The sequence below is a fragment of the Pavona decussata genome, unplaced genomic scaffold, assembly GCF_977016875.1.
Source record: "Pavona decussata unplaced genomic scaffold, jaPavDecu1.1 SCAFFOLD_32, whole genome shotgun sequence".
In the NCBI taxonomy this organism is placed as follows: domain Eukaryota; kingdom Metazoa; phylum Cnidaria; class Anthozoa; order Scleractinia; family Agariciidae; genus Pavona; species Pavona decussata.
Genome location: NW_028145455.1, coordinates 2,115,290 through 2,141,743, shown reverse-complemented (window position 1 = coordinate 2,141,743; position 26,454 = coordinate 2,115,290). Strand labels below are relative to the sequence as shown.

At 37.2% G+C, this 26,454-nt stretch overlaps 2 protein-coding genes and 1 pseudogene across 3 annotated transcripts in view; 2 read left to right on the top strand and 1 right to left on the bottom strand.

Annotated features, from left to right (window-relative positions):
- Positions 1–26,454, bottom strand: part of LOC146484600 (potassium voltage-gated channel subfamily A member 3-like) — a 125,876-nt gene that overhangs the window by 73,805 nt on the left and 25,617 nt on the right. The window lies entirely within an intron of this gene.
- Positions 1–26,454, top strand: part of LOC146484602 (liprin-alpha-1-like) — a 35,195-nt gene that overhangs the window by 3,298 nt on the left and 5,443 nt on the right. Inside the window, exons 3-27 of one of the 2 annotated variants that reach the window (XM_085104655.1) lie at positions 3,671–3,772; positions 8,835–8,999; positions 10,841–10,915; positions 11,251–11,382; positions 11,887–11,988; positions 12,680–12,805; positions 13,373–13,519; positions 14,333–14,467; positions 15,268–15,351; positions 15,936–16,067; positions 16,792–16,854; positions 18,126–18,185; positions 18,345–18,388; positions 19,045–19,311; positions 19,859–19,964; positions 20,382–20,450; positions 20,853–21,043; positions 21,875–22,196; positions 22,720–22,791; positions 23,082–23,210; positions 23,669–23,746; positions 24,618–24,715; positions 25,345–25,399; positions 25,636–25,678; positions 26,099–26,274. In XM_085104655.1, the coding sequence (XP_084960781.1) occupies positions 3,671–3,772; positions 8,835–8,999; positions 10,841–10,915; positions 11,251–11,382; positions 11,887–11,988; positions 12,680–12,805; positions 13,373–13,519; positions 14,333–14,467; positions 15,268–15,351; positions 15,936–16,067; positions 16,792–16,854; positions 18,126–18,185; positions 18,345–18,388; positions 19,045–19,311; positions 19,859–19,964; positions 20,382–20,450; positions 20,853–21,043; positions 21,875–22,196; positions 22,720–22,791; positions 23,082–23,210; positions 23,669–23,746; positions 24,618–24,715; positions 25,345–25,399; positions 25,636–25,678; positions 26,099–26,274 (2,973 nt within the window). Of the gene's footprint in view, positions 1–3,670; positions 3,773–8,834; positions 9,000–10,840; positions 10,916–11,250; positions 11,383–11,886; positions 11,989–12,679; positions 12,806–13,372; positions 13,520–14,332; positions 14,468–15,267; positions 15,352–15,935; positions 16,068–16,791; positions 16,855–18,125; positions 18,186–18,344; positions 18,389–19,041; positions 19,312–19,858; positions 19,965–20,381; positions 20,451–20,852; positions 21,044–21,874; positions 22,197–22,719; positions 22,792–23,081; positions 23,211–23,668; positions 23,747–24,617; positions 24,716–25,344; positions 25,400–25,635; positions 25,679–26,098; positions 26,275–26,454 lie in introns of both variants that reach the window. The other variant, XM_085104656.1, reaches the window with a different exon arrangement.
- On the top strand, positions 5,826–7,032 carry LOC146484603 (uncharacterized; annotated as a pseudogene).

Below are 26,454 nucleotides of genomic sequence, written 5' to 3'. Positions count from 1 at the left end.
TTTAAATATGTAAATACACTGAAGCAGGAACTTTGTAAAATCCAAACTTGCTGTGTTGAAAAATTAAAACATAAGAATATTCTTGTTTAGAACTGTAAAATGTGCTGGACAGATGAACAGGAATTGACTCATCCATCCATAAAAAATGCATTGCAAATTCACAAAGCAGCGATGTTCATTCTAATTTGTTTTGTTGCTGAGTACAAGTATCAGTGGTAGTTTAAAATTCTTAGCTTCTTGTCGATGTGATTTAAATAAATGATGTAACTGAGAATTTAAGAGAAACTTTTTTACTGATAAACATAATCTGCTCAACTATTTATAAATTATTAAAGAAAAGCTATTGGTCACTGTTATCTTTAAAAATTCATTTTTTATGGTGATTATGAAGTAACACGTTCAAGATATAAATTAACCAGTCTGGTCTCTTGTGAAGTGGAAATAAACTCTCAGTAATATTGTTTCATCTACTATGCACCATTAATAAGCCAGTGAGCCATTGTCCTGTCATGCTGAAATATGCTGCTGTGGTGAGAAAATGGTTTTACTCTTTGCCCATAATAAGAATCCTGTTATGTGCCAAACACTTTTACAAAATATTGTTTTCAGAATTTTCTCTCACTGGCAATGAAATTAATTATATTAATATCACAATTAAAAATATTGCTTTCACAAATTATGGTCATTGACAGCAGTGCATGTAATGTAATTAATGCAATATTGTGCAAAATGGGATATAGTTTTGCAATTTTTGTTCACAAGTAGTAAAAAAAAAGAACTATAGCTATATTGCTTTTTGATGTTTAAAAAAACTGTTTTTTGTCACGGTGGTGAATTAAACCTTCGATGCTGATTATCTCGTAAACAAATCTGGGTAAGTTGGCACTAAGACTCCATAAAACATGTTTTAGTGTTCTTGGCCCAGTTTTTCAAAGTCTGATTAAGCTAATCCTGGGTGAATGCAAATTTTGATTCAAGTTTGATTACTGATCAATAAAGATTTTTCAAAAAGGTTTGTGTCCCATAGTTTTGACGTAGACATTTCTTTACCATTAGCTTAAAATTAGCTTTTAAAAACATTTTTTGATTAACCTTGATTAACTTTTAATCCTGGATTAACCATAAGAAAATGTATGGCTATGGCTGAGATCATTACAGAATCACATTTATTTATTACTTCAAAATTATGAAAAAAACCAGGTTCATCTACATGTATCTGTCAAGGGTACCCATCCTAACTCGAAATAAATTTTCAGAATAATGTCATACCTAGATCTTCTCACTCGAGAGAACGTCTGGTAAAATCCATTTTCATGTGTCAGGAATGTGACACATAGCGCAACTGAGCATGCTCAATATATGTGGCAAAAAAAACTTTGCTCATGAATTTCCCAAGATGGAGTTTTTAGCTCAAGTTGTAGCCAGAAATATCAGTAATATTTCACCTACTGCATTGGAAAAAAAAATCAATGTTTAAAAGTTTTGTTGACAATGGTGCTCAGACTGCTTGTGCTGTATTACGCATACAAGTTGGTTGTACACGTCCGATTGCGAAACAAATTCTTCACAAAACTCTGAACAGAGACAACTCTATAGAAAATGTTGTTTTTTAACAACTTGTCTTGGTTTTATGAAATGTCAAGTTTAAAGCAATACAAGAAACCACTTTCACAGAAGGACGGAAGTCTCAAGAAGATAAATTTGTCTACGCACGTGCCAAGCAAATATCTCAAAAGTTGTGCGCATGTGCCGTTTTCATTGGCCAATCAGATTGAAGAACGTGAGCCATTTTACCAGAGGACAAAGCATCTGGTTATGAGATTACGTTCAGTCGGGAACTAACTTGAAACACAGCTAAAGTACGTATGAGTATGGCTTTTGTCTCTGCACCAGTTTATTATTCCCTTAAACTTTACTTTACAACTACAGAAATGTGGAATTTATAACAGTCAGGATAGACATAGATTATGCCTGACAATTACCACAATGAAGAATGGAATTTGAATTGGATAAGACTGTTGCTTCTTAAAGTAGGTCTAAATGTCATTACAATAATTATCATGGAAAGGTACATTGTATCAGTCACTAAATTTGGTTCATGCAAAATTGGGTACCAGTTTGGTCTTCCTTAATACCTGTAGTTCATAATGACCTTTTCCAATGGCAGGTACTGCCAGGCTATAATTACCAAACTTTGTTTTCAAGGATATAGCTTTTAGTTGAATCTGTAAGATTTTACGTAAACCTATGACCACAACAGGGTGTTTCTGGTCATGTGCACCATTTTCATGCTAAAAAAAACTGATTGAAATCAGCTGTATAACTTAATATAATTACATGCAGCTGTAGTGTAGCAGAGCTTAAATAAATCCTGTTAAAAACGTATGTGAAAAAAACAACTATAGAATGAGATAAATTCAAGATAATAAAAGGCGAGGCTAGGTTAGCCAAAATGTATAGTACAGTATGTCAAGCAGAATTGCCAAAAATTACATAATCAATGGCTCCTTCAAATAATAAAATATAGTGGAATCTCTCAAAGTGGACACCACTTTAAAGTGGACCCTTCTTCTTGATGGATACTGTTGGGTTGACTGGTCCAATGCCAAATCACACTTGTTTATCAGTAACTAAACTTCCTTTGACGCAGACCTTCTCCTAGATGTATGTGAGGATGCTGACCTCAGAGTTGTCTGTACTGTGTTAATAGAATTTTAACCTATTTTTGCCATAATTAAATGGCACATCTTTGTTTTCATGTTGTGACCTTGGATGAGTTTCAAAAGCTCTTTAGTTCTTTTTCATTTTAAGGGTTTTGGGCATGAGAGGCAAACAATGTATGTGGCTCTTCTGCCTTAAGGACAGTGCCTACTTTTGTTACTGCGCATACCTCCTGCACATCTCGAGATACCCGGATTTCCTATGGGTGTTGCCTACTAATACAGGGATATTTTTGCACAGTTTAAATCTATGCAGAGACAGCAGAACTTAACAAGTTCTCTTGGTATCCAAAAAGAAAATTGGGGGTAACCACACATTTTTGAGAGATAATTAAGCAACAATAATTCTAAATACAGTCGAATCTCTTTATTATGGACACCAAGGGGACAGGGATAAGTGTCCGTATTATAGAGGTGTCCGTTTTAGAGAAGTAGGTTTTATATGGATTTCGGTCTCAAAGGGACCAAGTGAACTGTCCATATAATAAAGAGGTGTCCGTAAGGAGAGGTTCCACTGTAGGTGTAAAATACAAAGGAATGTATGGCGTTTTTTCCAAATTGAAGCTTTATTATGCATGGTTACCCCCAATTTTCTTTTTCGATTCTGATAGCTCTTGCTATGATCTGCTTTTTCCGAATAGTCATAAACCGCACTAAAATACTTCTGTATTAGTAGGCATCATCCTTAAAGCGAAATTGCTCCAAATAAACCCTATCTTTGCACAGAGACTGGTTATCATGTAAGAAACTCAAAAGGAGGAACAAAATGCTAAATAAGCAAGAGATAGTATTTAAAATAATTATATCAATGCTCTATGAAAGTGTTCATACAGAGATTTGTTAATGCAGAGGTGGCATAATTCTCTAGAGTTTGTGTGCCTTGGAACGATTCTATTTCAGTTATTAAAATGTTTGCTGTATGGACTAACGAGCATTTTGTTGCCTCGTAGGATTTTGCAACGATGCTTAAAGAGTTAAACCAAGCAAGAGAACAGCTGTTAGAAAAAGATGAAGAGATTAGTGAATTGAAATCAGAGAGGTGTAACACAAGGGTAAGTGCTCCAGAGACTAAGTGCTTTTACCAGAGTTTGTATTAGTGTTGTAATGCCTTATCAGCTTCAGTTTCGTGACACATCATGTGATCTTTTAGGTACGGGATATTTGTTTTCGCATGTGGGGACAGAGGGAGAGAGTAGAACTTTCCTAAAATGTTGCTAGATTTTTGCAAGAACATGCTTGTGTTGTGTGGAGGAACCTAGCAGTCTTTGATGGTTGGTATGGTTTACGTGTGGATCTCGTTCGAGCTACTGTAAACATAACCTCTACTTTGTGTTTGTTAAGTTTTTCGACTGCCATGCGACAAGTAAACGGACCAGCCCGCAGACTTTGTTAGACTTGTAGTTGCTTCACTGCAGTTTCCTCGCATCCCTTCATCAACCTGCAAAGGCAGACGCTACAAGTGTTGTATTGATCATTAATTACTAGTTGTAATCAAAGATTAGGGAGTGTGTTCAAAGTGCCTATTTGGGCAACTACAGTATGATGCATTCAAAATGGTGACAAAGAGATGAACAATACATATGGGGAATGAAAAAGATCTGCTGGGATGCACAGGACACGCACATATGACAACACAGAAACACCAACTGATTAGTATGCCTCTCCTTTCTCTAACACAATGATTCATTGTTGATCTGAAACTCTCAAGGTGATGTAGTAATGAACAACCCTTGACGCATAGGCAATGGTCATAGAAAAGTGGATATTTCTTGAAAAAAAATCTTAAATATGTACTGATACCATAAAATTCTGAAAATAAGCCCCAGGGCTTATAATTTGTGAAGGACTTTTTTGATGGGCTTATTGGATGGAAAAATTTCAATATGCAGATGATAATATTGGAGCATTTACTAGAAATTCACGATGACATAATCCCACTGAACATGCCAACCTCAAACACAACAGTAAAAAACTTTATTGAAAATTGAATACTGTTCGTACCGTAAAAGTCATACAAGTTTGTTCATAGTTTGTACGGTAGTTTATAGTTCATGTCGTAGCTTCTACTGTAGTTCATATGGTGCAGTAGCTCAAAGTTCATAGAAATTTACTCTCTATTGTCTGTTTTGTAGTTTGTGGGCAATTCCTGAATATAATCCGAGGCTTAAATATAGAGGGGCTTATTACAGGAAACTTTTTTGCATTTGAAATTTGGCTGGCTTATATTCAGACGGGCTTATTTTACAGTGTTTTAGTTGTGAATTTCCAATAATGATGATGAGCGTGGTGATAAACCCATCAGCTCGGCTATCAAAAAAGTTGATTTTGCACATTTAAAGATTGTTGTGTTTTCGTGAGTAATCCACAGTAATCCCAAATGTTAAGTAAGGCAAAAAGTATGAGAATGTAAGAAAATTGAAGAGGCGTAACCAGGATTCAGGTTTTAAAATGTTTATAACATGTATGGGTTCCCCTTTTTACAACACGTCCACCAGCATTTTGGCACCAATTCAAAACCACAATGGTGTGCTTTTTACCAGAGTTTGCATTAGTGTTGTAACACCTTCTCAGCTTCAGTTTCGTGCTACATCACGTGATCTTTTAGATACGGAATATTTGTTTTCGTACGTGGGGGCAGAGAGAGAGAGAGAGAGCGTAGAACTTTGCTAGAACATGCGCTAGATTTTTTGTAAGAACACGCTCGTGTTGTGTGGAGGAACCTAACAGTCTTTGATGGTTGGTATGGTTTACATGTAGGTCTCGTTCGAACTACTGTAAACGTAACCTCTAGTTCGTGTTTGTTAAGTTTTGACTACCATGCGAGGAATAAATGGACCAGCTCACAGACTTTGTTAGACTTGTGGTTCCTTCACTGCTGCAGTTTCCTCATGTCCCTTTATCAACCTGTAAAGGCAGCAGCTACAAGTGTTGTCATTCTGTCTCAAATTCGTTGCAGTTCTCTAAAGAAACGACTGACTTCGACAGTTTCCTCGTGTCCCTTTATCAACCTGTAAAGGCAGCAGCTACACGTGTTGTCATTCTGTCTCAAATTCATTGCAGTTCTCTAAAGAAACGACTGACGTCGACATCCAAGATGATGAAACAATGGTTTCTTTTGATGTTGTCTGTCTTCCCTGCCGTTCCTTTTGATAAAACCTACATTTATATCAGAAAGAAACTGGAAAATGACCCCTCTCTGCACTCCAGAACAAATTTTGATATTGACGGCGTTGTTTCTTTATTAGACTTTGTTCTATCTAACAACTATTTTGTTTACTGGGCTATGGGCAGCCCTGTGAGTCCTGTGGTAGCTAATATATGCATGGAAGTAATTGAGGATTCAGCCATTAACGCAACCCCTGTTCCTCCCAGATATTGGAAACGCTATGTGGACGACAGTTTTTGCATCATTAAGAAGGATGCTGTATCATCCCTTCATGGCTCATTGAACTCTACCAACCCTCATATATTTCTTTCACCATTAAACATGAAAAGAATTGTCAGACATCTTTCCTCGACATGTTAGTCTCTCGGGACAACAGAAAACTCTCTATCAACGTATATCGAAACCCAACTCACACTGATAGATATTTGGATTTTTATTCTCACCACGACAAGAATCACAAAATTAGCACTGCTGCAACACTTATACTTTGAGCCACGAATTTACCCAATTCTAAAACAGGGAGAGATCGAGAAATTAAACATGTTTACGCCGCATTGGAATCCAATGGCTACCCTACAAACCTCATTTCCCAAATTACAAAGAAGAAGCGTTTCCACCACCAGTTCCTACACCTGAAGAACTTGTCGGAATTGTTTTCAAATGTGTCGACCTGCCACCTACATGAGGGTTCGTGACCCTTCCGTACATCAAAGGCCTCACAGAACTGCTATCGAGGTTGCTCAAAAACATGACATACAAGTAACCAATAAACCTCTAAAAAAAAAAGAAACAAAGAATTCCAGGCTCCCAAATTTCATCCTGAAAAAGTAAATCAATGCAATGTCGTCTACAAAATTCCCTGCACCACATGTTTGTGGAGCTACATTGGTAAAACTAGAAGGTCGTTTAGCACCAGGAAAAAAGGAACATGCTAGAAACGTGAAAATGTGCGCCAAAGGCTCTAATGTGGCTAACCATGCTTTGTCCAAAAACCACCAGATTGACTTTGAGAATGCCTCAATCTTTGACAAGTCCAATTATTGCTACCTTAAGACCCTTGAGTCCTGGCATACCGCGAAAACTGTTGACGCTGACAATAACTTATGCCCACTCCCTATTCAATACCTTTTTCTTCTTAACAAGTAATGGTTTTCACACTTATCACCTGTATTGTACATTTTTGTATTTATTGTCCTCATTTCATATTCTCTTCATATTTTACCAGTTGAAGACAACAGGAGAGTTGTCGAAAGCTCATATCTTTTCAATTTTTAACCAGAGAATGCAGTATGAGAATGGTGTGGCTTTTACTAACTGAAGCCCCTTTGCTGCACTTGAATGTGTAATATGTAAAAAGGAATCCAATTATAACGAATAATCTATTTTCTGGGTCAATCAAATTATTTTTGATGACTGATTACTATAATAAATTATTGTAATTGGACCAGGACCCAATATATATTTTTTATTTATTTATACAATTTTTTATACAGATGTCCAATTCAGCAGGAGTTATATAAATGGAGTCCTACATGTATGTTTGACCATTGAAAACAAGAACACAACATTTGAGTTTAGAAGACATGTTTCAGATAATTTTATGTCAGTATCCATCTTCAGTTCAGGGATGTTTACAAATTTGTGACTATATATAGAGCACACAACAAGGAAGTGCTAATTATAAATTGTAGAAATAATAGCTTATTGTGAATAACATGATGTGGATACAAATCTGTGAAAAATATTGCATAATACTTAGGGGATACAAAAAATAGCCTATTAAAAATGACGGGATACGGATACAAATCTGTGAAGTTATTATATAAATACTAAACGGACACAACTAAATACAATACTGCCTGAAATCATTAATTTGGTCATTGGCATGTGTAAGAATGAGACAAAACCGTGCAGTTCAGGAGACGAGACCGTGTGGTTCACGAGACAAAACCTAGGTTGAAAAATTAATTTACCTGGGTCAAAATGACGAGACCCAGACACAATAGCATCTTATAGCCTATTGTGATTTTGCTTTCTATTGTATATATTTTTTTATCACATTAAATCACTTGGAAACCACATGAAACATGTAACACAGCTGTTTTTTGGAGTTGTCGTGTAGGAGACTATTCTTGGTACTGCTTTGGGTGGATTTCCACTGTCGCGTAATTTTAATGTACACACAGGACTTATTTTGTAAGAAAAGGGTGTAAAACTGAACAAATTAATGAGCTACTCTACTGCAAGTTTCCTTATGAAACACTGATGTTAGTGGATAATCAGGGTTACTGTTGTTGATAAAGAAATCTAGAAAAGGTAGTTTGCAGTTTTCCTCCTCCATGGTGAAAGTGTTTGTATTCTGTGAGTTGATATAATAAAAAAAAAAATACTAAGGGATCATTCTTGTTAAAAAATACAAAGCGTATCATCCACATATCTGCAATGAAAAATAACTTCAAGGCCCTTGTATTTTTTTTAACCAAATCTTCTCATGGTGACCCATAAAAAGATTGGCAAGAACAGGTGCAGAGGAGAGCCCATAGCTACACTGTCTGTTTGATTATGATAATAAAACATTAATTTGTAGGGTTCAGATTCTTGTAAGAATCTATGCTCTGGAGGTTCTTTTTCCATCTTGGATTCAGCTTGCACTAGTTTCCAACTTAAGATCAAAGAAGCCCTTTATATTGAATGGGAACAACCTACAGTTTGCTGTTTAAATCTCTTTTGGTTTAAACTTTTTGAAACCAGTTTAAATTTATTTTCCTTTGTGCAGTATTCATTACCATAATCTGAGACCGAGGGATATAAAAATCAAACTGCTTTGAAAATTTTTAACCAAAAAATGTTTTGAACCACAACATGTACGTACTGGTGGTTGCTGTAAAGTATAGGAGATGTTGTGAATTAAGTTATTTACTGAAGGTTTTTTTTTCTTTTTCCCACAGCTTCTTTTAGAACATTTAGAATGTTTAGTAGCAAGGCACGAAAGATCGTTAAGAATGACAGTTGTCAAACGACAAGCAGCGACTACAGGTGGTGTGTCATCTGAAGTAGAAGTTCTCAAGGCTCTAAAATCATTGTTTGAACACCACAAGGCTCTTGATGAAAAGGTGAAAGATTTTGTACATGTATATTTTATGTTTTTAACCCTTTTGATTGTACCAAACCTTGAAATTTTGAGATAGCTATTATGCAGTAGCGACTCAGTTCTTTTGTTCATTTATTTTTTGCCATAATTTGATTACTTGGTGGACCATTATTTTGATCATTAAAGTGCACCTAACCCCCCAATTTTTTTTTCTCTTAAATAAATCTTTGCACCTGTTCTAAACATATTGCGCTATTTGGCGCCTTTTTCAACCAAATCTTGACTTTTTAAAGGCTGTAAAAGTTGCAAGATCTAGCCATCATCTGTCCCATGACCGAGCTAGTAAGGGACATGGGTCTATTCGTTACTTGACGTCACAAACTGATTTGCATTGCATTAAGTCTTTGTGAAAATGCATGCAAACCAGTTTGTGACGTCAAATTCTCCTATATTGTCCCTGTACTGTTCTGATAAAAGTACTGAGGAGAAGTTATTAAAATACCAAGAAAATCCACCTTGAGTGATCATATCCTCAATGGGTTATTCCAGAAAAAATCCACACCTCCCCGACGGATGGGATTCTGGAAATTCTCACCGGAGGGGGGGGTCAAAGACTCTGGAAATCCAGGCGGGAGGGGGGGTTGAACTTAAGAAAGTCTTCTGCAGGAGTCATTTCCACTGATAGTTCACGCGATTCGAAAGTTTAGTTCGGTGACACTTCAGCGCTCTCGGCCCTGAAAATAATAGAAATATTTTGTTCACATATTTCCCACCTAAAATAAATGATAATCTAAGTTCCTTCGCAGGTCCTTTTATAGCAGAAAACGCGAACAACAAGATAGTAAAGAACGAGCCATCGCAACGTTGTTGCAACGAAGAGTTTGAAACGCCTGACACATTTCTACTCGTACCAGACCCAGCGCGCCACCGTTGTGTAATTTCACGTCCGCCATTGCATTCTTAGCGTGGATTAGTCCACTGCGTCAGGCGGAAGAATTTTTTACTTGTGTAAGCAAGGATGCAGAGCTATTAGCTGAAGAAGATAATTCCAAAGAATTTTGGTCCAAACATTCCCTCTTCGTCGAAAATACTCGAGAGGAACTTGTAGCCATCTGTACCTCGAAAAAACGTTTGGAAACGTAAGTTATTGCGAATGCAACAGAAGGAGAAAGTTCTTGGACGGGTTCCTGCAACATATACAGTGGTAACCTCTCTGAAGTCCCATCGTCCGTAGCACAGTTGAACAAGCGGCCAGTGCGTTTTCTGCGTGCCGTTTTAAGATTCCATGGGTGTTGTCCATTGGGCACAAAGGATGAACTTGTTCGCTTTTTCGCATTGTTGCTCCTTTCTTTTTTTAGTTCCACGCGATAGAGTTTTTAATATTAGCAGAAGCTTTAGAAATTAAAAAAGAACATCTTCTAGACGTGATTGTGCGTATTTTATATTAAAAATGAATTAAATTCAAGCCTAAAATTTTTTTCCGGAAATCCAGGCGGGAGGGGGGGTCTTTTGTTTTGGAAATCCAGACAGGAGGGGGGGTCTTGTGCTTCAGGAAATCCAGGTGAGAGGGGGGTTAAAAAACGACCCCATCCGTCGGGGGGGTGTGGATTTTTTCTGGAATAACCCAATTCCCATGACCTCAGGGGTTGAATAAGCATTGATATTACAAGGAGAAATTTGATGCTGATCACTGATAAGGGCTTAAAGGGTTAATCATTTTGGTGGTAGCTAGTTATTCATCTGGGTAAAGAGAGAATGAAATTTCTGGAGTAAAATTTTTGTCTTAAAGAATATAGTGGAAGCCATATGTATGTGGCCTTGGTTTTGAACTTCGTTTTGATCAAGATGTTTCTTTTGTTTAAGGTGCGTGAAAGACTACGGCAGGCTGTGGACAAAAACAATGCACTTGAAGCGGAGCTTGAAGAAACAAGAGAAAAGGTAAATAATAATAGTATTAATAATTGATGGTACCAACGTCACAAAAGGGGTTTACAGAAGGGTCCTCAGATAAAAAGAACTTAGCTAAAAAACTAAAGACTAACTAAGAAATACAAAGAACTATGGATATAAAAATTTAATAGAAAAAAAAAGGTTGCAAAGATAAATTAATTAGCAGGCAGTTATGAAGCCACGCCTAAAAACAGTCAGAGAGTTCGCTTCTCTTAGAGGTGTCTAGTCTGTTTCAGATGTTCAAGGGGAAATTTTCTTTATTAAGGATTCATTCTTGTTTGCAGCCCCAACATCAGTCTTCATTATCTATCTTTTTTCTTCAGCTCAAAGAGCTTGAACAAGAGAATGAAGATATCCGACTTCGGAATCTCAGGAGGGTGAGAACCGAGGAAAAACTTCACACATCAAGTGACATCTGTTTAGAAAATGGTGGTGAAGATTCTCAAGGAGGAAAGGTTAGTCACACCTACACGTTTTGTAGCTGGCCTAGTGGTAGAAGGTTGCGACCGGCAGGTGTACAGGTGTCTGTTTGGACTCACACCACTGTCTACTTTCTCTCGATTTTTACTTATAAGTGTATATGCTTATGAGAGCAGTCTCAAACTGCTGCTTAGTTTGGCTATCTCTTATAGTAATACCTACTTTAAAGGGCGAGGAGCCTTACCATGGCTACCCAACAATCTTTTTTTTGCAAGTTAGCCAATCAGGATACGCGAATTTGATTAACGGTCATGCCTCCTTGCAAAGTCCAACAGGCAAGTGACGCAACAATGAATTATTGAAAACATGTCATTTTGTATTTTATGAACAAGGAGGAAGATATCCTGATTGGCTAACTTGTAAAAAAGTTTATTGGGTGGCCACGGTAAGGGGCGTCGCACTGTAAAAGTCATTGCATCAATTTACAGTGATAAAGGTCTGTAGTGCTGTTTCTTATTACTATTTGGTGTTATTTTCAGCATCTTTCCAATGGACCCATCGATATTGATGTGAGCGCGCATGAGGAGCAAATGGAAGAGATGCAGTTTCTCCTTGACAAACGAACTAAGGAAGTTGAACGGGTAATAAAACATGATTTATTAATTAAATTGTTCCTAGGTATTGTAGTGTCTGGGAGAATGAAAGGATTTGTTTTGGGTTAAAAGTTTGAGAGTTTGGGAGTCTGGCAGAAATATTAGACAATAAGGGTTATTAATTTTAAGAATTCATATGCATCAATTAAGTCAATTTACTTTGTCACATTCGCTATAAATTGAAGGGCTTCCAGGTGCAAGAGGCCATACATTGTGGTTTGGGTTGAAATCAGCTCTGGTTTAGCATACAGACTATGTTGTATAAGAGATATATTTCTGAATTTAGTTTTGACCTGAAGGGTCAGAATGTAGGAGTACATGTAGCTTATTGCTTTTCCTTTCATTTGAGCAATTCACACAAAAGATGGAATCAGCATCTAATATTATACTAATATTATACTGCTTTGTTTGAGTAGCTTCAGTTTTTAAGAAAAAAAACCGATGAGAAAAATTCTTCTGATGTATGCCTTTTAGGTCAAAAACCAAACACAGCACTAGGTTTGAATATAAAATCCAGTCTGTATGCCAAAATAGACCTGATTTAATCTGGATTTCAAGACTAAAAATGCTTCCTTGCACCAATCCCTTCCAAATTGTTTTCAGGTGTCTTGGGGTATGAAGTGATGATGGATGAATCTGTTGGATTCTTTTATATGTCTTGGTTGTTGTTTGATTCCAGCTTACAAGAGAAAATAAGGACTTGAAAGAGAGATGTACAACTCTTGAAGAGGAACTAAGAATATGTAATAAGCAGTTGGATAGAGGAAATGCTTCCATTCAGAGACTGGAAAGAGATTTAGATGAGGTACATGTACAGTCTTGAGAATGATGTATTAATCAGTAAAGGACACAGACATGCCTGGAAAAAAATCTGATTGCTCCTATCAGGAGTCGAACTTAAGACCTTCCGATTACTAGTTTGGATGCTCTACCACTGAACTACAGGAGACTCATGGGAGCTAAGGCCATTAAACTAGGTTCATGGGACAGACAAATTTAACTTAGTCAACGACTTGGAGCAAGTTTGCTCCTTGGTGGCGTGGCATGGCGTTAGCGTCTATTGGCATATAGTTTGGGCACTGGTGGTACATTAGCGTTAAGGCGTTTGTTGTTACATTACTGTTTGGGCCTTGTTCAGGTCTGCGGGCAGTTGTGTGGCCAGCGGTATTCTCTTGCAGTTTAGGTGTGCTCCTTTGCACGTGCTCGGAAATTTACTCTACTCAGCGTTTTTCTTGGCGTGGTTATTTTATCGCGTTTTGTTGGGGACCCGACCTCCATTTGCAACACAGGCGTTAATTCATGTTTATTCTGGACATTTCTGGTTAATTCTTAAAGCTGATATGTGAATGTTTTGTCACTTGATTACAACCAGGCGGCTGCACAGAAATCTGACATGGAAGATAGAATAACAACTCTTGAGAAACGCTATGTACGGCTTCAGCATGAAGTAACAGCACTAAATGATGATAATGAAAGACTGGAGACTGAACTGGCAAGTAAAGAAAGTGAACTTATCCAGGTGAGCTAAACTACACTCACTGGTTGAGCGTCATGTTGTAGTTAGAAGTTCTTCATTAACAGCCCTCTGATTTAGTAATGATAAAATATGACCCACTGAAAAACGGGACACCCGAGAAGTAACAATTTCAAAAGTACATCTAACTTGTCTCTTGGCAAATTTGCTATAAGCTCTAGTACATGACATGCAGTGTACATGCACACTGGGGTGATACAGTGAAGAGTACAGCTGTGACTAATTGACATCTATTGTTTACTTTATCTACAGCCACGCGTGTTGTATAACAACTTATCCATTAATATTGTCAACAGCCTTAGCATTATAAATGCACCTGTGCAGGATACAGTGGAACCTCCATTTAACGAAATGTTAAGGGGCTGGGGAAATTGGTTCGTTGTATCGAGGGTTCATTACATTGAGGTTCTGTTCCATGCATTTTAAAAGGCCTGGCTGGAGAATATCATGCATTGTACCAAGGACTTTGTTATAAAGAGGTTCATGAAATTGAGGTTCTACTGTATAAAAGAATTCAAATGGCAATGTACGGTGATGTTGCTGTTGAAGTCATACTATATTATATTACTGTTGTAAATGTTTTTCCAAAGAAACTTGCATCATCTTGTGCTTACATGCATCTACCTTCAGAAGTACAGCACGCAATTTTCTGGAGAAGTCGCTTTTTAATGTTTGTCATTTAACCAGGTGAACAGCTGAAGTCTGAGGATTAGTGGATCCTCAAATGCAGTTTGAAATGAAACTTTAAAAAAAAAAATGTAATACCAATGGTATCTTTTATTTACTCAATTTTGCTAGGCGGAAGAAAAGGTCCGGATACAGCAAGAAAAACTGGAACTTGCTGAGCAAAACCTTAACCAGTCATTAAGAAAAGCTGAAGCATTGCCTAAAATAGAGGAAGAGCTAGCGGTGCAGATGGCTGCCTTGAATGAGGTAAGACCTACATGAAAGGAAGTTTACAGGGCAGAAAATTATTTTTCTTACAGCTCACTCTAAATCTTGTTCTGATAGAACCATATGAAATCCACATTTTGGTTGACTTTATAATTGTGGAAAACGTGATCCAATGGCATACATGAGAAGTTTTTAGGGGTTGTTATGTAATGCATCATACAGCAATTTTTTTTATATTTACTGGTGTCCTTTTTGCAGTCCTGGAAATAATTTCTCTTTCTTAGCAGTACCTGTGTCCTTCCAAATTTCTCTTTGACCGGACACACTATTGTAACATTCCGGGCACCAGTCATCTTGGATTTTTGTAGACAAGGCACAATTCACTGGCATACAAATGAACCTCCTGTAAGTTGACACCTCTGGGACAAATATGGCTGTTCACTTATGGAAGGTGTGTAATTCATGCCACCCTCCTATAACACAAATGTGTTTTATAAGGGACTTTTTTTACAGCTTGAAGACTATTATTTTGTAGTCTGGTAGTAAAGTTTAATATTGTAAATTAAAAGAATCAGAGCAGTGTCTTACATCAGCAGAAAAAATTATTGGACACTCAAATGAATTTACATTGTATGGATGCTGTAGATTGCTTAGTACATTCCAAAACTCATAGAAATGTGGCTAAAAGAAAAAGTAATCATTTTTGATGTCCACAAATGGGAGGTATTCGCAAGTTGAGGTCTGACTGTACGAGGTATACAAGAGGGCCCTAAATTGCAACTTTTTTTACATTCATTTTTTTAACTTGTCCATAAAAAAGTTGTGGTGTTTTTTTTTAGGCTGCTGAGAAACATGTTACAGCTGAAGAGACTGTTCAGCAACTTCAAAACCAGGTTCAGGACCTTCAAGCCGAGCTTAACAGGGTGAGGAGGGGTTTCTGTGTTCTAAACTGATATTTTATGAGCACTCTTATGGCAAATGAGGTCAGTGCAGTATGCATGTGATAATTATAACCTCAAATGTTGGACACACATGGCTTGGAGCTGCTGCAGATGCAATGCAGTTTCCTTTGCGCTTATTTCTCCCGTGTTGCTGTCAGATGCTGGTGTCACTGGTTGCAGTTTAACCCTTGTGAATGAGATGCCTTTATGTGAAATTATGAGTTGCTCTGCCCTCTTAAAAATGGCCAATTAGTCAGTGTGGTTAAAAAATGTTATGTTTAAGTTTGAAGGCAGTCCAGATTAAACAAATCATTAAATCTGGTTGGTTGTACAAATTGTCCAGGTTTTTGTCAGTGACACATTTTTGTAATCAAATTGACCGATCTTAATTGTTCAATCCAAACATTGGAATGAAGAACCTTTTCTATTTTTGTTCGTCAAGGAACAAAGAAAAGAACTAATGTAAAAAAAATCTTTCTACATCTAGACTTCATGCCTCAATAAGAACTATATGTACATGTATGTTAATGTCGCTTTTTTGACGCAGAGGAATCTTTTGATTCTAGGCACGTGAAAGAGAAAAGATGAATGAAGATCACAATGCTAGATTGTCCAGTACAGTCGACAAACTGCTGGGCGAGTCCAATGAAAGACTACAGGTTCATTTGAAGGAACGAATGGCTGCACTAGAGAAGAAAGTATGGCATTATTTTTGCTATATTCATCGAAATTGTAACATGGCGTTTAACCTCTTCACTGGGAAAATGTCCAAGATAACATTTCTGTAATAATTAAAATGCTTGTAGCTTTGGGAACTGATAGTCTCTTTGTTCTGTTATCTGTGAACTGGCCAGAATAAGAATTGTCAGAATTTCCCCAAAAGGATGTGCCCAGTATTATACTGGAAATTCAAACCTTAAGCCCCAATACTGCTTTTTTATTATTTCCTAACTCACTTTGCCTCTTCCATGTCACTCTAATGTGTTGAGGGTAAAACTGTGGGAAAATGTGGGACCATGCAGATATCATTTGACTTGTGGGGTTTGCATGATGTGGGAAGGTACGAGATATTTGAATAAACAAACGATGGAATAGCACAAGAAATATTCCAAATTGTGTAACAACAGAGTATGAGCTCAGGTGACAGTAGCCCAGTTGGACAAGGAGGATAGTGCAAACAGCTGTTGTGGTTTAATTCAAGTTGTTTTGAAAACATTTTTTACTTCAATTTTTTATTTTGTTTGGTGCTGATTCTTTACTGTTATGTAGAACAAAGGAAAATCAAAACAAAATGGTTTGATCCAAAAACAAATTTAACTCAATAATAAAATACTGTACATAGTCTTCATTATGGTACAGATGAATATGTTATCCTATCAGTTTAGTGTCGTCTTAAAATGACTACTTGTTTCTCTTTCACAGACTGCGATAACTCAAGAACTTACTGCAGTGAAGTCACAAGTAGAAGATCTTCAAAGAGAAAAGGTACCAACTGAGGATCTGTTTGCCATGGGTTAAAGAATTATGGATTCAAAAAGCTATCCAAAATACCACTATTTAACACGGTTGAATTTAAGTGATTTGTTTAGGGGTTTGTGTCTAGAGTTAGTCAATGGGTGGGAAATTGAATACTTCATACAGTACACAAAGATAAGTAAACACTTCTGACACAGCACTATTGTTGATGGTTTTCACATCACCCATTATAAAATTGTTTGGTTTATTTGTCAAGGAAAAAAACAGTGAATTTCCAGTTGAGCAAAGTATGATATAACCAAGGTGAACTACAGTGCAATTATTTTACATTGCAACCCCCTCCCCATGGAAAAGAACAGGATAAAAAGAAAGGGAAAAGACAAAAGTCCTAGGCATGTGACAGAAATGAAAACTACCCAGCCCCTGATCCCAACCCCAACCCATGTTAGGTCCATGTACCTTATTCTTACTCATTTTCACGTGTGCTTAATTTCGCAAAAATTCGGGAACAGAATTTCACGAATATTAATTTTTGTGATTGCAAGAAATATTAGACCAAAAGTGCACTAAATTTTGTCATTTTGTCGGAGTGTTTTATTTTATTAAACCCTAAGCTGAGGGCACTTGTCACAAAGAATAAGGAAATACTGGAAAGATACAAAGGTCTAGCTCAATCTAACTACAAAGAGCCTACAAATGGAAACTTTGATGACTGTACTAAAGAGGATTAATTTTTTTTGGCCAAATTACAAGCTGAAGAAAATAGTGAATAGGAGGAAGAGTGCTAGTCAAAAACAAGATCGGAAAGATTTTTTCAAGAACAAATAGTTAGTTTTTAATTCAGAACAGTTCACTTTTAAAATGGTTATTGTTTTGGTATTTAATTTAGTGTGTTTAAATTTCATGCAATCTTTTTTCTTTTTTTTCACAAGTATTAAATTTCAGAAAATGGTAAAAATAAGTAAGAATAAGGTACTGAAAATGTTAGTAGACTTCAACATTGTTTTGGGGAGAGGGGGTGGGGAAGTACAAAGTGGTGCTTCTTGGCCAGATCATGCTAAATTGGAACTTAATAGCGTACATTGTAACATTTGCCCAAAGCAGCTTTCTCCAGCATTGTAGGTTTGATTCACTTGCTATTGCATGTTCAGGAGGAGTGTGCAGTGGGCACCTTAATTTCCTGAATAATGTTGATATTCAAGCCTAAAAACACCCATTCCATTTTAATTCTACAGGTGTTGTGTGTTGGTTAAGTTTTAATCTTGTGTTATTTCTTTTAGGAAATATTAGCACTGGAATTAGGAAGGCTTAATGAGGAATTTGCAAAGCAGAAATCTCAGGTACAGTATTATTTTATTATTGGTATCAGTCTGCAATTTTTCCTTTTTTATGCATCTGTTAGCACATACAGTGTACTGGGAGAATCCCAAATTCAATAATAATAATTTAGGCTTGGGAATAAAGTGTGTAACTTATGTCTTGTTTTGCTTATTACTTAGGGTATCCCTGGTGCTGGTGTGAATGGACCTGTAGTGCAGTTCAGGTACTGTATAATTGACTGATTGTCAGGGAGGGGAGGAGGGGGTCTCAATAAAGTTTCCTATGGGGAGGCTGAAAAGGCACCCCTTTCACATTTATAAAAAAAAAATTGAATCTGTCTCTTATACTTCAAAGATAAGCCAAATACTGCAGTTCTGCCTTATCTTTTTTTTTCCGATGGTAAGTGTAATCTTTGTACTGTAATTTTTCCCAAGAATTTATCCTCAGTTTTACCCCCTTTTCTAATACTTAGATTTAATTTATTACTACTTTTTCAGCTGACAGTCTTCTTTTTGGCTCTTTAAGATACTAAAATGTTAAATTTTGCTACCATTTCACATACTGAAAAAGGCATCCCTTTCTGGCAGTCTCTCTCTCAACAAGGTGTGTAGCGTCGGGTTGGCTTTATTCATCTCATACCCAACAACTGTGAGTGGAGTAATTGTTTTATTAAAAACATTCACGAAATATTGCTAGATCTTGCTGATTTTGCTTCGCAAGAACAAACAGAAGACAATAATGGTAGCTATTTCTCGGGCATGGTGTAATGGCTCATATACAGTGTGTACCATGGCCGCTAAGCCAATCAAATCCCTGGAATTGCATCGTACAATGATCCAGTTTTTAATAAATATAATTATTTTGTGATCTTTGCAGTAGCGAGGCTATTAAACGGGAATCAAAGGGTCGCGCTTGTATAGAGGACTCACCCAGCAGAGTGTTCACACTCAATGAACAGGAGTGGCAGAAGCTTGAGCAGGAATGTGTACTTAAAAATGTAGCCATGGCATTTGACAATGGTCGACTGTCCGATATTGAGAGTGACGCTGGCAGTGAAACCTCAGAAGACAGAGGTGTGGGTGGAGATGCGCAGACACTCGCATCACTGTTACAACAACAGATAGACATTATTAACAAGGAGCTCAAGTGAGTGACCACCTATCTTTGTTTTAACATAATGTGCTATGATAATCAGTTTGTACTGATTACAATAAGGAGGAAAATTAACATCAGGACATACTGTGAAAACCACTTTTTACGGAGATTTGAACCATGCAAGCACCATTTTGTTGACGGCATGATGAGCTAAGGGCCTAACCAGCGCTAGTCAGCACCAAGGTTAATTAAAGTTATTAGTTCGTTCGTTCATTCATTCAAAGTTTGAATTACAGTACAGGGCCTAAAGAAAGTGTGAAATTAATCCTGTATGTCAATATGATGTTGTCTTCTGTGACTTTCTGGCTCACTCACTGCCAAATTTAGTTCTTTTAGGTTGTTTAGGTGGGAGACAACTGGCAATAGGGCAAGTGGACTGGATGGGATGTAGCATGAGCCATGTGATAAATGAATTTTGACTGACATTTGTTGAGTCAAGCACAAAAATGTACACTACTGGTTAACTAAAGAGTTTCATAATTTTTCTTGTTTTTATTACAAGAAATTAAAAGCTACTTTCTTGCTTTTCTGTTATTAGCCAACTGCAGTTAGAACACAAGTCAACTGAGAAAAGAGCCCTTGTGCTGGAAAAGTCTGTTACGAGAAGTCCCATGCATCAGGATTTCTACTCAGATTCTCAAAAGGTATGTGTACACGTGTAGAACAGGAAAGAACTTGTAAATCATTGGACGGGTACATGTATAACCCAATAAGTTTGGCCATGATAAGGAAAAGGGTGATTATTGCCCTTAATGTTTCTATAGCTTGGCCCAAACACGAAGAGTGAGCTTGACAAGCTTTGAAAGCTAATTATACCATGACACGCCAAATCCGCCATACTGAAAAATATGATGACTGGTGTATTTACCCATAATTCTAAGCATACGATAACACTAAAGCCGCCCATAAAAAGGGCCACTGACTGCATTGGTTCGAGGTTAACTTTGCCTAAATATTTTATTTAGCCACATAATCAGATGTTACATTTTTTAGATAGTAACACCGTATTATTTTGTAATGTTGGTCCTAATTTTAGTCAATCTTGTGGTATTTGCTTGTAGGAGCTGGTTGCATCCTCTACTGCATTTCCATTCCCTCCCCTGGATCCAATGGACACCACACCAATCTGGGTATGTATCCTACATGTTTACGAGATGTTAAGGCATTTCATTTGGCACAGAAGCATGCTGTGCCTTGTGGTAAAAAAGTAACAGTTCCAAGACATAGAAATTATGTGTGTAGTCTTATTTTCTTTTTGGGACGCATTTCCGTTGCAAGTATTTTGAGTTTTTATTTCATTTAATGCATCTTCTTTGGAAAGATTTCCAGAGAAATCTTCAAGATTCCATTCAAATGCCAGACATTACAAAGAGGAATTTGAATGTTCGTTTCATTCTCAGAAGTACTGGTCATGTGTGACTTAAGCTAACTGTAAATGGCAAAAACAATCAAGTGAATTGGCTTGATGCTCTTGATAGAAACCCTGAAAGAGTAGTAGTAACAGTTGCAATAATAATATGTGTCTACCTCAGGTAAAGTCCAGCAAGGAGGGATCACTAAACACTGTGGGCGATGCTCACACACCTCCCACGCCCAGCTCAAGTACCTCTGATTCAACAGAAAGCTCAAAACATAGTCAGCCAGTTGCTAACTCCAATGCACCGTCTGACGATGCTGCAAGCTCTGTAACAGTTCCTTCTACTAATGGTATGATCAAAACAAGGTGAGAAAATTCAACTGTTTCTTTACAATATTTTAGTCATTTCATTTCTTATAGTCACAGTGTACCCTTTCTGTTTAATTGCTTGGATCTGTCACAGGTGTAATGTATTTTCGTGTTTAATTTATTTCAACCTGGGTCATTTTTTTTAAACTAGGTTAATATTTTCATCATTTTATAATTTTTCATCTAGGTTACGTTATTTTGCTATTTTGATAGTAGTAGTTAAAGATACTAAGTCTACCACTGAGGGTTTGCGGTATCAAATTTTGCTTGTTATTGTATTTACACCCATTTCAGGGATTGGCCTAACATGATGTTTTTAATACCGCATGAGCCCATGAGGGTAAGGGTTAAGATTAGGTTGGGGTTAGGATGACTTAACAATGACAACTGGAAAAGGGCTAATTTTTTTAATTTTATGTTTTATGTACAGTTGTGTAATAACAATAGTTAATTTGCTTCTGTAGGTTTATGGCGCTCTGGGCCGGGTCGTTTGAAAGGCAATTAACGCTAATCCACGATTAGATTTTAATTGAGGCTTTCAGCTCGCTCGTTAAAAATGGTTTTAAAGGCTAATTTCGAGCTAAAGGTAATGAAAGGTCTAAGTTAAAATTGAGGGCCAAAAATCTTTTGGGAGAATTTTTATCGATAAGCAATTAAACTCGAGTCAAAGTTTGCGTTAATCCAGGATTAGCTTAATCGGGCTTTGAATAACTGGACCCTGGACTTTACAAGTTAGGAAAAGACATAATTACGTGTACACGCTATACTGATAAATAGGACATTAAAAAGAATAATGTTAAGTATGGTACGCTGATTTTGTTCTTCCAGGGATAGTTCAGTGGACTCTTTACCAAGTGTTCCAAGCACAACCAGTAGTGCAGAATCATTATCCAAGAACAGCTCACGCAAGAAGGGCATCAAAGGATCTATTGGACGTATTTTTGGGAACAAAACGAAGACTAAAACTAAGGACTCTGCGGGGGTCCAAACAGACTCTTACTCAATGCCTAATGAACCTGCTCCCGGGGGCACAGGGCAGAGAGAATTAGATAGAAAAATAAAAAATAAGTCGCATCTGTTAGCGGAGGCATTAGCGGCTGGGACGCCTTTTGCCTTGTGGAATGCACCAACGGTTGTGGCTTGGCTGGAGGTAAGCTGGTTTTCTTGCAAAATGCATTAGGTTTGTATAAACAAAATAGTTGTAAGTTGCGCTACTATGCTGGGTTAGAAGAAAGAAAAAGGTGTGTTAAGCCTTTTAATTTTAAGGCGAACTTGTTGCTTAAGTGAGGGCAAGGTGTGAAAGTGCATTGTGAAAGTTTTGTGTAATGTTTAAAACACGAGCAGCAGTGTTTTATCGGGATTTAAAACCATGAGGCACAGCCGAGTGGTTTTAGACCCAATAAAACACGTGCTGCAAGTTTTTTTGAACGGCTTCAAAAACATTCCTGGAAAAGCGTGTGTCAAGAGAGGTCATAACAATGATGCTTTTGTGAAGGTTGGAAATTAGCATGTGAGAAAAACATTAAACACTGCATACTAATAAGGAGGAGGTTTTATTGGATATAAAACTGCTGCACGTGATGTTTTATCGACCATTTGATAGGTCAATGGGCTTATGAATTATTAATGAGTTTTTGAAAGTACTTTTCTGACATTCTTTCGCTTTGTTGTAGTTGTGGGTGGGTATGCCCGCTTGGTATGTCGCAGCTTGTAAAGCAAATGTCAAGAGTGGAGCAATCATGTCGGTAAGATGATTCCTTGAAATCAGTTTTTGAGTAATGTTATTTTTGTTCTGGGCATGCTTGTTCAAGCAGGGATTAAGCTTATGCAGGATCAACATGAACTTTGAATTCAGTTTCATATCTTGTTAATGCATATGCTTGGTAACTAGTTAAATGGTCTGATAACTGCACCTAAACTTGGTGAAAAACGTGGTGAAAAACGTTTTAAAAGAGCTCAACATTTGATCATACCGTACACATAATTGGCATTCAAACAACTTGGCAATCGACCATTAAATATTTCCTTTTTTCAGGCCTTGTCAGATACAGAGATTCAGCATGAGATTGGAATCTCAAACCCTCTTCATCGGCTCAAGTTACGGCTTGCCATTCAAGAGATTGTCACTCTTACAAGTACATCATCACCTACAACTAACAGGAATGTAAGTATGACGAAAAGGTAATTAATATAATTATGATAACCTGTGGATTTCTGCCCTCTCCTTCCCTCTACCCATTACATAACTGTTGCTTTTTGTTGTTGGTTGTTAGTTGTACAGTGGAACCCCGTCTTACAACCACCCGGTTATTACATCCTCTTTTTGTGGCTCAAGCAAATTGAAAGTCCAGTCATTTTCTCAGTTTTGCGACCTCGTTAGTCTGACGACCCCGTTATTACAACCAGATTTTCACGGCCCGAAGGTGGTTGTATTAACGGGTTGCATTGCCACGGATTTGCACGTAGTGGAGAAGCTTCACGCTTCTATTGGCAAGGTGTACCTCTCCTGCATACTTAGAGGAAAAGTAGCAAATGCTACATATCATCAATGTAATTTAATGTTTTCTACTTCATTATAACTACATTTAGGTGAAAGTAACCTTGAAAATGTTTGCCTTGCAGTCTTTAGTTTATGGTGAAATGAATCACGACTGGATCGCCAATGAATGGCTACCTAGTCTAGGACTTGCTCAGTATAAGGTGAGAATTCTGCTGATTAATTACATGTATCATTTATATGGCTGTAGAAAAAAATAATTATTGTTAAGAAGTAAGAGATTCAGCATCTTGAACTTATTCGCTGAGACACTGATCAATGATAACCCTGTCTGTGAGCCTCTAGGGAATAACAGTGAATTTGCTTACGGATGGATCATTCTCAGGACCTGGTGCGTTTACTATTTGGACAAAAAAAACCAGTCGGATTGGAACCCTGCAAATGGTTCAGGCTTTTGTCCCTAGTCCAATGCCGTTGCCATTTATGGTTGGAAATTTTAGATGTTCCAAGCTCATTCAACTAAACTGTTTCTAAGATATGAGCTGAAAGAAACGTTAACTTCAGGAAATTGCTCATTCTTGAAAATAAAAGGAAAAAACGTTGCACAACGTAAATCGAAAGCTAAAATATTTGTGGCCGCCATCTTAAATGCATCCACGAATCATCGAAAAACGTGGGGAAAACACCCCAGTCGGCATGATGCCAACGTCGGTTTGAAAAACAGTACAGGAATTTTCCTGTCATTTCAGTTTGAATGGAAAAAGAGGAATACGTCTGGGGATTTTGATCTTTTCCGAAACCCTTCCACTGGAATAAGCTGTACCATTTAAATTTTAAAGCGAAAATTCCGGGTTTTGACAGCAAATGGTAAACGGCCCTGCTCTGTCCATCCACTTTAGAAAGTTGTCTGCCTTAAAGAGAGTTTAGTTTCAGACACACATACAATATTTGGCCTGAGGCAGCCTTCCATGTCCACGTTACAGTCTGTCCACTTTAAGAGGGAGAGGGAGAAGATTTCATGCTGACGATGCAGTGAATATAATTCACAAAACCTTACCATGTTATTGCCTGCAGAGTACGTTCCAAGAGTGTTTAGTCGATGCAAGAATGTTGGAACATATCAGCAAGAAGGAATATCAAAAGTATTTGAAAGTAGTTGATGGTTTTCACAGGTTTGTACATGTCACTGCATTACTGTTAGCAATCATGTTCATTAGTGGTACACTGCACATGAAAATTATGGGTTCCCAACAACAGTAAATTTGTACAATTACCTTACTCACTGATTGACTGACTGGTTTCGTGATTGTATGACTATCTATTGATTGATTGTGCAAAGTGAGAGAGTGAGTGATTGATTGATGGATTGATTGATTGATTGATTGATCGATCGATTGATTGATCGATCAATCGATCGATCGATCGATTGATTGATTGCATGAGTAATTGACTGATTGGTTTCTTGATTGAATGACTATCTATTGATTGATTGTGCGAAGTGAGTGAGTGAGTGAGTGAGTAAGTGTTTGACTGACTGACTGACTGACTGACTGATTGTTTGATTGATTGATTGATTGATTGATTGATTGATTGATTGATTGATTGATTGATTGATTGATTGACTGACTGGTTTCTTGATTGTTGGACTATCTATTGATTGATTGTGCAAAGTGAGTGAGTGAGCGAGTAAGTGATTGATTGATTGATTGATTGATTGATTGATTGATTGATTGATTGATTGATTGATTGATTGCTGGTTAATTTGATGTAATGTATTTTCTATCTAACTTAATTTTTGCAGGCACAGTTTACAATGTGGTGTCAAATGTTTAGGATTTATGAATTATGATAGACGGGTACGTTCCAATCAAAAGTATATGCATATTATTTAAGTGTGTATTTGTCTTATCCCCCGCACTTACATTAACCAGTAGAACTGTCAACATTTCTTTAGCTAAGTATTCTAGATGGCATTTATTCATTTCTGTTGCAAAGCATAATGAGCATCCAATTCCCAAAGTTTACCATCCTTATGATGAAAAAACTTGTCCTGGTTACATTGATTCTCAAAAGGTTATTTTTTTGTTTTCAGTTGCTGGAAAAAAGAAGGCAAATGTGTGCAGATGAGGCTAAAGGTAAGTCTTTTATCTGCTTGTTGTGTGACCAACTGAACCATAACGGGGTTGTCAGACAGTATATTCATGTATGTCACAACTGTTACTGAAGAAATGAAACAGGTGCCATGTGCATTGTTGAGTCACATGTCTATACCTTAACATGTGGAAATTTCTAAGAACAAGATGCCCAAGAATTTACACACACTCACTGGTAACATAATGTTTAGTGACGTAGAGCCAGTGTATTATGTGAATAGAATAAACTCGATTGAACCAATCATAGTATCGATATGAAAGAATTTAAATGATGCTTATAAAAACTGAACGAAAAGCTCAGTACACTCTTGATTCATACAGTGTTAGATAGTAAGTAAGTTTTCTTCTTCTTTTATTCTAGCTATTTGGTACCAAAGCAAAATCTTGTTTTTGATTTTTCAGACGTGCTTGTCTGGAGTAATGAGCGTGTAATTAAGTGGTTAAAAAAGATTGGTCTGTCAGAGTTTGCTGATAATCTGCTTGGTACCGGAGTACACGGGGCTGTTATAGCTTTGGATGAGACATTTGACTTCAGTACCCTTGCATATGCTCTACAAATACCCAGTCAAAACACACAAGTAAGGCTAACAGTGCATAACTATTTGGTATATAACGAGCTTGAAAATGTTGCAAACAACCCTGGTAATTTGTATCTTACTCAAGGGAGTGGGGAGAGGGCCAGGAGTCATGCCACCTCCCTAGAGGTGAAGCTAAGAAAAACCTCAGTAGGTTCATTAATAAACTCAGCTGGCTCTTTT